Source organism: Mytilus galloprovincialis, chromosome 3, assembly GCF_965363235.1.
Source record: "Mytilus galloprovincialis chromosome 3, xbMytGall1.hap1.1, whole genome shotgun sequence".
NCBI classification, from domain to species: Eukaryota; Metazoa; Mollusca; class Bivalvia; order Mytilida; family Mytilidae; genus Mytilus; species Mytilus galloprovincialis.
Genome location: NC_134840.1, coordinates 9,053,096 through 9,064,349, shown reverse-complemented (window position 1 = coordinate 9,064,349; position 11,254 = coordinate 9,053,096). Strand labels below are relative to the sequence as shown.

The following is an 11,254-nucleotide window of genomic DNA, read 5'->3' as shown; positions in this document are numbered from 1 at the left end:
ACAAGAATTTCACACTGAAAGATATATCACGTAGCATAATATCTTGTTTGGTATAGCATAAGTCTACAATTAAGCTATTTATAGTATTATCCTGGTTTGATCAATAAAGATGTAGTCCTTTTGTATTTATAAATTATTTATTCATTATTGTTGTTTCTTTGTAAATTATAAAAGATGAATGAATGATTGGATTTGATGCATGTATATGTACTTAGTACATAAAAATTCTAAATATATTTATCTATGATAATATAAAACTATATTTCAATGTTTTTCAAGTATGGTATAACAAAGGTACAATGACTCAACAAGTTTGATAAAAAAAACATCTTTATTTTAAAACAAAAATCCAGTAAAATACAATATTTTGTGGAAATATACCCGTACAATAAAAAACAGAACTCGAACCTAACAAAATTAAGATACACTTATTTGGACGGAAATAATATATCTTTTATGGAAATGCCTTTATATATGTTCATTTGAGATATTGTAATTGTCCAAATTTTATATGCAAATAAGTCTTTTTAAGAATAGACTTACAAATAACATTGTCAACCAAAATTCAAATATTAATGTTATGTACATGAAAATACTTTTGTGCACAGGAACATTTAGTCTTTTTGATTATTAGAACAATTCTTGAAAAATCAACTTTTTCCGAACATCAGTGCGACCTGAAAGTAAAAAAAAAAATAATTTCTAAAAATAACTATTATTATCGGGGGGAGGGGGGATTTTGGAAGGAACAATAGATATCAGAATTACGAAGAAGAAAGAAAACACAAGCTTTATGTTATCAATGACAAAATGTTGGGTCTGAATTGATGACAGATATGTTGGCACCAGAAAAGTGGTCTGCTCTTTGAATTGTCTCCTTTTACCTATCATGTTATTTTCATTTAGTTATAATTAACAAGTTTTTTCAGTGTCGACAATAAATTTCAACCGACTAAACAATCTTTAAAGGGGCACTAGCTGTCAAATTCATAATCACCGATTTGACGAAAATTCTCATATTTGATTTATAACCATGTAAAACATTTCATTAAATGATTAAAATTCTAAAATAAATGATTTAAAGGGCATGGGCTCGATAATATGTAGCTTCGATTCGTGTGTGTTTTAGTCTTGATGCCATCTAAGTCTAACAGTCGAATTGACCTCCGAAAGTCTTTGATGGTGATATAAACAAAAATGAACAAAAATATAGATAGAAATACAAATCGAACACGAGGAATTTGATTTCTTTCGACTGTTTAATTTCATATTATAGATTAAAGTCATATGCAACTTCAAATTGAAAAAAAAAGTTATGCATATGATTTTATAACTAAATAGCTGGTTTTTATAATTAAATTATGTAAATATATTTTTTCTCAAGAAAATTCTCTAATTTGTTCATATTTAGAAAAAAGTTGACTGTTTTTTACTTGCTTTCTTTCAGTAAACAATTCGTCAACATGTTTTCCGTATGTAGTGAACTCAGCGTATTTTTTTTTTAACCTTACTCGTAAAAATTCAGTGATTGCAATACGCATGGATATGTCGTTGAAATAAATTATTATAATAGTATTGTACATTAAACACGTTAAATATATATTCTTCTTTGTTGATTGTTTACAAAGGTGACAATCGATTAACTATGGCTTCAGAACACGACAATTAATTAGCTGCCATATTTTCACATCATAACAGACCGAGAGAATTATATTTACGATTATACTACATGGATGCGTACAAACATGATCAAAATCGAGCATTGAAGACTAAGTTAATAATATATACATGCACTGGTTCAAAAAATTGGATAAACATTAGTTTTCACCAATCACTCATATGATTCTTTAAGACTATATGGTAATCATTGATTTTACATGTATAAGAATGATTTTTTTGTGGATCGACTCAGTCAATCAAATGATTTACCTTTGTTTCACTTTAAACACAATTCTGACATTCTTTTTCTTCAAATAACCGAACACACACACTGCATGTGTAATCCATCTCTACGTGAAGGGTTAAATTGAAGTTCACATGAAAACGGATTCAATGAGATCCATTTATTCACTTGCAAGTGAATAATTCATGATCAATGTTTCTTAGCTTAATTCGACCAAATTGAACCATACTGGTTGCTAAAAGTGAATTATTATTTTCCTTTTTGACTTTCATTAATTATTGAACAAAATTCTACTTTAGATATTTTATATACCTCTCAGCTAGCTCCCCTTTAATTGTTATAATTTCAAAGGATTGAAATATAAATGCACAAGTCAGCCAAAATGAGAAACTAACAGTTATATCAAATATAATTCAAAATGGTTTATCATTGACTAAACGTAAAATTCTGGTAACTAAGTATTTTATCAAATAATTTGAAAGAAGAAGAAAAAATTAACAGGTTTAGAAAGTGTATATTTGTCAGTTCCAGATTACATGATAAGCAGTACTTTCCCTTGATGTACCCACATTTTAAGCCTAGTATCTTTTACTTACTTTTTGTCATGTTATAATGATAATGTTTGGGACAATTAGAGAAAAAGGTCTTTATTTAGTGTTGGAATAAAAACAAATATTTTGTAAAATATCAGAGGTTTTGGTTTACAAAAGTAAATAAACTTACGTTATTCTAATAGATTATAACCTAACTTATGTAATCGATAATAAACCTACTGGAATAAGGATAATGATGATCTCCAAATCATAGTTCCCTGAAATAAATAACTTTAAACTGTAATAAGTATCATGTTAAGCTCTTCCTTTCTCACTTTAACTGACAATGACATGTATAAGGCCTCTAAAATCACCAAAATACAGGTTCTATTGAAGGTACAAGTTATAAGATGTTTGAGAGGATCATTAGGAATTAAAAGTAGCCTGTGTTGAATTCAGTACATCTTGGTGCATGACATATACAGAATTTCGTCTTAGTTATAGATTTGGTAAGTATTGGTGTTCAAGCATGGCACTTATATTACGGTGCTAGCTTTATTGGTATAAACTATAACCGGCAGCTTTTCTCCGAGTAATTTCTATTGATTTGTTTCTTTGCACATACCCTTTTTCAGATAAACAAAGGAAGATAATGTTCCTATTTTGAATAGTAAAAAATGGGTGAAAAAAAACAAAGATTCTGATATCCTCGAAAGTGGTCACAATCGATATTACACCACCTTAATATAAAACCAGGTTCAATCAACCACTTTCTACATTTGAGAATGCCTGTACCAAGTCAGGAATATGACAGTTGTTGTCCATTCATTTGATGTTTTTTTTATCTTTTTATTTTGCCATTTGATTACGGGCTTTCCGTTTTGAATTTTCCTCGGAGTTCAGTATCTTTGTTATTTTTCTTTTTTCCAACAGTACCAAACATTCGCGAGTTATAACTATATTTTAAAGGACATTACACAATTTTTCGAATCAAAGTACAGTATTGATGTATGGTTAGTCCAACGATATCCTCCTATTGTTTTATGGTTGATGATAACATAGCGTTTTCAACAAAATAGATTTTAACTTCATGTTATTTCTATGGAAATGCCCTTTATGTTATGACATTGTTTCAAATCGTTTTTTTTTTTAAAGTTTTTTATTTTAGTAAATAATAAAATGCGATTAGCCGTATTCATATTACCAGGATACCAACAACTAATACATAAGAAACACTTCAACATGAATACATGGACGATTGCTACCTTGGTGAGTATTTTATTAATCGATTGATAACATTTGAACATCAGTGTGCTACATACAGTCTCCACAATCTATGATGCATATAAATGTGCTGCATATTGCACTATACTCACTGAAATTGGAACCACTTGAAGTTGTAGTACTTGGAACGGCAGAAGGAGATTGTTCAACTATAAAAAATGTAAATAAAGTGTAGTGTGTAAAGATAATTTTAATTGTGGAGACTTATACTTGATGTCTGCTTTCAAGAATTTTTATTATAAGAACATTAAATCGATGTCTATAAACAAATCATTTTGAAGACAATCAGCAATACTTACGTATAACCACACTCGGTTAGTAAAGCAGGTTTTTGTTTAAAATAATTGAATTAAAGTGTTTTTCGTTGTATGAGTTTGTTTTTCCTACATTTCTCTGGTCAAAGAGAAAAAACTCAAAAGAAACATATTGCTTAAATACGTAATAAGCAGATGATTAGAAGTAAGCATTGCAAGAAATAAAATCAAAGATACATACTCTACATGACTTATAGGGAAAAATCCGACATGAGCGTGAATAACTACAAACATTTGATGTTAGATGAATTCTATTGGGGGTAGGGTGCCCTAAGAAAATTTATTTTTGGTTTCTTCATACACATATGTAGATACGTTTTGCACGAAGAGTTCGGAAGTTAAAAACATTGAGCATCATGTAAACCGATAAGGACCCAATGAGATAAGGTAAAATATTTTTACGTCGACATTTGAAATTGTTAGCTCAGTCTTAGAACAACTGAAAACTGGCCGTAGTTTCGTGTTCGAAAAAGGGGAAGTATTAGAGGTTATAATAAAGGGATTTTTCAATAAAAGAACCTTCATCTTTACTAGAAGACAAGTGGTTTTTGATAAAATTGTAAAACATGATACAGAAGGAAATTTAGTTAGGAACTCACATCTCATCGACATTCTTGACAGAGTCATGTGTTTAAAAGGAAAAGTAAGAAGCGAAGCGTATACTTCATTTTAGTGACACACACCAGTGTTAACCATATTTGCGAAGTTTAATCCCATAAAATACTGAAGATTGTGACACCTAGCCCTACAAAAGAAATAACAAGAGCTGTGAAAATGACAGTAAACCGGATTCTTTAACATTTATTTGTGTTCTGGCATTTATCAATATTACAAGGACCAAAACTCCTAATAGGTAAAATTTATGATTATCAATATCAAACTTGACTTCCATGTTGTCAACAATAACAACATATAAACTAGAAAATGACCCTCTAGCAGGACAAACTGTATGCCCTTAATGCATAAAGTAAGAAAAAATTACTAAGTCCACCTACCTAGGATTTTGAAAATATCTAATAAAAAATAGTAACATAGAATGCTTCTAAAGTTAATGAATCCCATTTCTGTGGTATAATCTGCCAATAATTCTCAGAAACACAATTTTTCAATCTTTCAAGAACCGAAATGCACGGACACAACATTTTTTAAACTTTCAAGAACCGTAACTCCTGAACAGTAAAAGTCAAAATCGTCATTATTGAACTTGACCTCCATTTTGTTGTCAGTAACAACATATTAAAATTAAAATGCACGGACAACATTTGGTTGCCGCCCGCCCGCCCGGCCGCCCGCCGTACATCCCCAAATCAATAACCGACATCTTTGACACAAAAATCCGGTTAGAAACCTACCGTCATTACCAAAATAAGCTGTCGAAAGTATAGTTTGCGCATTACATGCGTTTCTGGAGAATAGGAAAAATACCGTTGTACATCTTTTATCACCAGCCCAGTAGTCAACGCTTCGGTGTTGACATGAATATCAATAATGTGGTCATTTTTTTAAATTTCCTTTTTACAAAACTTTAAATTTTTCGAAAAACTTAGGATTTTCTTATCCCAGGCATAGATTACCTTAGCCGTATCTTGCACAACCTTTTGGAATTTTGGATCCTCAATGCTCTTCAACTTTGTAATTGTTTGGCTTTATAAATATTTTGATATGAGCGTCACTGATGAGTCTTATGTAGACGAAACGTGCGTCTGGCGTACTAAACTATAATCCTGGTACGTTTGATATGTTACATAAATCAGAAATTTAATTTGAACAAGCTAAGAAGAGATATGTTCTTACCACACAAATTACACGATACCATACATGTTTGCTCCAAGTTCACATTATCTGATATACAATTTCCTGCAGCTGCTCCTGCCGTACATGTAGCGTTATCACCAGTATCTGCACACGTTACTGCAAACAAATGGGATTCATAAATATAGGAAACGTGTGAAAACAAAACTAAGAAAATTAGTTTATTGCTCAATGATTAATCTAAACTGAAAATAAATTCAAGTAGGCTATTGTAGTTTTAGAACACCTTAGAATTTTTGAAAGACATCAGTAAAATATGAAAATTTTGTGAACGATACAATATTGTGAAAGCATGTCATGCATTTAAAAAAAAACCTTTAATATCAGTCAACATATTGTAATGCATAGTCCTGATATATAACATCATATTGTTTTACTCACCATCACACCGAAGTCCACCATAACCAGGTAAACATTCACAACGACATGAAATAGCATTAAATACACCATTATTCTCACAAGTTACATGTTTACACGTGTTACAGTTTCCACCAGTAAAGGGATATCGACAATTGCATTTACTTCCAAACTGTTTTTCGTTGCATATACATTCACAGTTAGATTCGTTCACGGCAGCTCCATTATTACATTGCGTAGAACATTGACTGGTGCATAAATTCCCTGTTAAAGACAATGAACATTACTTTTATTCTGATGAAATATATATCTCCTTCACGGATCGTTGACTTTGGGAATAATTAAAGATCAAATATACTAAAATAGGAATATGTATTTAAACTAGGGATGTCAACTTGGTGAAGAATAACTCGAGTACTAGCTAAAAAATATATCTTAGAAATCAGAACACATAGGAATATGTATTTAAACTAGGGATGTCAACTTGGTGAAGAATAACTCGAGTACTAGCTAAAAAATATATCTTAGAAATCAGAACACATAGGAATATATATTTAAACTAGGGATGTCAACTTGGTGAAGAATAACTCGAGTACTAAATTAAAAATATATCTTAGAAATCAGAACACATAGGAATATGTATTTAAACTAGGGATGTCAACTTGGTGAAGAATAACTCGAGTACTTACTAAAAAATATATCTTAGAAATCAAAACACATAGGAATATGTATTTAAACTAGGGATGTCAACTTGGTGAAGAATAACTCGAGTATTAGCTTAAAAATATATCTTAGAAATCAGAACACATAGGAATATGTATTCAAACTAGGGATGTCAACTTGGTGAAGAATAACTCGAGTACTAGCTTAAAAATATATCTTAGAAATCAGAACACATAGGAATATGTATTTAAACTAGGGATGTCAACTTGGTGAAGAATAACTCGAGTACTAGCTTAAAAATATATCTTAGAAATCAGAACACATAGGAATATGTATTTAAACTAGGGATGTCAACTTGGTGAAGAATAACTCGAGTACTTACTAAAAATATATATCTTAGAAATCAGAACACATAGGAATATGTATTTAAACTAGGGATGTCAACTTGGTGAAGAATAACTCGAGTACTAGCTTAAAAATATATCTTAGAAATCAGAACACATAGGAATATGTAATTAAACTAGGGATGTCAACTTGGTGAAGAATAACTCGAGTACTAGCTTAAAAATATATCTAAGAAATCAGAACACATAGGAATATGTATTTAAACTAGGGATGTCAACTTGGTGAAGAATAACTCGAGTACTAGCTTAAAAATATATCTTAGAAATCAGAACACATAGGAATATGTATTTAAACTAGGGATGTCAACTTGGTGAAGAATAACTCGAGTACTAGCTTAAAAATATATCTTAGAAATCAGAACACATAGGAATATGCATTTAAACTAGGGATGTCAACTTGGTGAAGAATAACTTGAGTACTTACTAAAAAATATATCTTACAAATCAGAACACATAGGAATATGTATTTAAACTAGGGATGTCAACTTGGTGAAGAATAACTCGAGTACTAGCTTAAAAATATATCTTAGAAATCAGAACACATAGGAATATGTATTTAAACTAGGGATGTCAACTTGGTGAAGAATAACTCGAGTACTAGCTTAAAAATATATCTTAGACATCAGAACACATAGGAATATGTATTTAAACTAGGGATGTCAATTTGGTTAAGAATAACTCGAGTACTTACTAAAAAATATATCTTAGAAATCAGAACACATAGGAATATGTATTTAAACTAGGGATGTCAACTCGGTGAAGAATAAGTCGAGTACTAGCTTAAAAATATATCTTAGAAATCAGAACACATAGGAATATGTATTTAAACTAGGGATGTCAACTTGGTGAAGAATAACTCGAGTACTTACTAAAAAATATATCTTAGAAATCAGAACACATAGGAATATGTATTTAAACTAGGGATGTCAACTTGGTGAAGAATAACTCGAGTACTAGCTTAAAAATATATCTTAGAAATCAGAACACATAGGAATATGTATTTAAACTAGGGATGTCAACTTGGTGAAGAATAACTCGAGTACTAGCTTAAAAATATATCTTAGAAATCAGAACACATAGGAATATGTATTTAAACTAGGGATGTCAACTTGGTGAAGAATAACTCGAGTACTTACTAAAAAATATATCTTAGAAATCAGAACACATAGGAATATGTATTTAAACTAGGGATGTCAACTTGGTGAAGAATAACTCGAGTACTAGCTTAAAAATATATCTTAGAAATCAGAACACATAGGAATATGTATTTAAACTAGGGATGTCAACTTGGTGAAGAATAACTCCGAGTACTAGCTAAAAAATATATCTTAGAAATCAGAACACATAGAAATATGTATTTAAACTAGGGATGTCAACTTGGTGAAGAATAACTCGAGTACTAGCTTAAAAATATATCTTAAAAATCAGAACACATAGGAATATGTATTTAAACTAGGGATGTCATCTTGCTGAAAAATAACTCGAGTACTAGCTAAAAATATATCTTAAAAATCAGAACACATAGGAATATGTATTTAAACTAGGGATGTCAACTTGGTGAAGAATAACTCGAGTACTAGCTAAAAAATATATCTTAAAAATCAGAACACATATTACGCTTCATAGGTCGTTATCTAATAGTCGTATAAAAAAACTCTACATACTCTAGAAAATACTCCTAGAATAATATATCTTAATTTATTCCACAAAAAGATAACTAATCTCATCATTTAATTGGTAAACATATTTTTAATTTGATTAATAAGTCGAACAAGATCAAACAATATTAACATTATTCAATCGCATAAACAAGTAATTGTTTCGTTTAATCATTCGATGAGAGTCGCCCTAAGATGAGAAATTTGATGGAAAATTATGGAAAAAGTCTATAGTAAACGGATACGATACTCGCACTATAATTTGCTATGCCAGTGGATCGTAAAATAGTAGTCAAAACTTTGGCATTAATATTGAAAAAAACTACCTTGACCAAAAACTTAAATCTGAAGCGTGACAGAAAAACGAATGGACGCACACACAGAAAAAACAAAACGCTCCTAGCGGTGCATAAAAAAACAACAACTATACACTAAATTTACTTTTCGGATAAACGTACCGGTATATCCAGGTGTACAATCACAAGCACACATATCTGTACTCCATGTACCACCATTCTCACATGTCCCAATGCATGAGTCAACTGAAAAATATAAGTATGAGTAACAAAAAAAAAAAAAAAAAAAAAATACGACTGGATATGATTGCCCCTGAAACATCACTAAAACTACCCTACACAGCTACTTTTGAAGAGGTACTATTTCTGTACTAAAAATCTGTAGTACTAGAAATTTACTTTTAATATTTAGTCCTATTTCTTTACTTTAGAATTATTGTAATATTTAGGTACTTGTATTTTTCAGTACTTGATTTGTACTTAAAATATTTGTACAAAAATAATACCAACAATAATCACAGTATTCTGTCTTTGAACATCATAACATTATGAGATTTCGAAAACGAAAAACTCTCAAAATGCTGAAAATGTAACGGTGTAACCAAAAATCTGTAGTACTTAAATTTCAAGTACAAATCAAGTACTGTAAAATACATATACCTACATATTACAATAATTTAACAGTAACAAAATAGTCATGTATATTAAAAGTAGATTTCCATTACTACAGATTGTTGATACAGAAATAGTACCTTTACAAAAGTAGCTGTGTACCAGAGACCCGATGACGTAGATGGTCAACAACCATATATCACCGTACGGTTATTTTGTTTTCTGCTAGTTTCACAGACAACATATCCTTATTCGTTTAAATGCAGGAAAGAAGACTTTTCGGATATCGTCTTTACATAAAAAAAAACTCATGACAGTTTCATGGTATATCGAAATAAAGCAATGACAGACAATGCTTGGTCAGTTTCTTCTGTTTTCGATCTTATGTACCTTTTTGCTTTCATTACAGCAGAATATCCGCCCGGTTTCTGAACAAAATAAAATAATGTGTTTACCGAAGGTAACATATATGATTGGACTACCATAAGTATTTGAGATCTATAAAGTGCATAAACTCTTGCTTCCATTCTCATTTGGTCAACCCTTGAATTGTTCATATTGTTATGCATTCAATATAAACAAACGCTTAGGTCAAATCATATTTATCATAGTGCTATGCATTTTTAGTGTATCGATTAAAGATGAAAAGATATTCAAAGAGGAATATTATAAGCTATTTTGTTATTTTTTTTTACAGTACCCTCTTTAATCGTTTGAAGTATAGCTCAATATTTCCTGTAATACACATTGCGGAAGAAACTGACGACTGTTTAGATTGCAGCGGCAGTTTGGCAGACCGTTTCCAGAACCAGTTTCATAAATCTTGACTGTTGAAAGGGAAAGTTCGGTTTAAAAAAGATGAAAGGACAAAAATTAAGTGGATATAACTATACAAGTATATGATTTTTTTGTTATTTTGATCGTCATTGTGAAGCTTTCAATAGGCACTTTTTAAAGTTGAATTTATGAATATTATAGAATTAGTGCCTCTCCGTATTTACATTTTAATAAGGAACGCTCAAACAAAAGTATATGTCAGAATGTAAAGATAAATTGATAAAGATTATATTAACATAACTTACTATTAGTTGGCGCAGAATAAATATACTGCATTCCAGTATTACTGTTCGAGCCCATGCTATACACCTGTAAATATATAGACAAAAACATACGAAACCAATAGCAGCAGAACAAACTTTCGATTGACAAAGTGTTTGCTAGCCATAAAACAAGGTAGAACACCCCATGTTTCTTTAAACGTCCTGTACCACGTCAGGAATGTGGCATTATTATCTACTGCACTTATCTATGTATGTTGGCGTTTGCTTTTGTTTTAAATCGGGATATAATGAGGAACTATAAATTCATAAAGTTAGGGTTTTTTTTTCGACTTCGTTGAGGCGAGACATTTGCGAACT

The 11,254-nt window shown here is 30.5% G+C and overlaps 1 protein-coding gene across 2 annotated transcripts; it reads right to left on the bottom strand.

Annotated features, from left to right (window-relative positions):
- Positions 1 to 312: 312 nt before the first annotated feature.
- Positions 313 to 10,962, bottom strand: LOC143067135 (uncharacterized). 2 transcript variants are annotated; one of them, XM_076240191.1, is made up of 7 exons: positions 10,919 to 10,962; positions 9,387 to 9,470; positions 6,228 to 6,467; positions 5,829 to 5,945; positions 3,813 to 3,869; positions 2,627 to 2,714; positions 313 to 677 (listed from the first exon to the last, which is right to left on the bottom strand). In XM_076240191.1, exons 1-6 carry the CDS (start codon positions 10,947 to 10,949, stop codon positions 2,653 to 2,655), a joined length of 591 nt encoding a protein of 196 aa, XP_076096306.1. In that variant the 5' UTR covers positions 10,950 to 10,962; the 3' UTR covers positions 313 to 677; positions 2,627 to 2,652. The 2 variants fall into 2 exon arrangements, with proteins under 2 accessions (XP_076096306.1, XP_076096305.1); XM_076240190.1 differs by having other exon boundaries at positions 2,677 to 2,714.
- Positions 10,963 to 11,254: the final 292 nt, after the last annotated feature.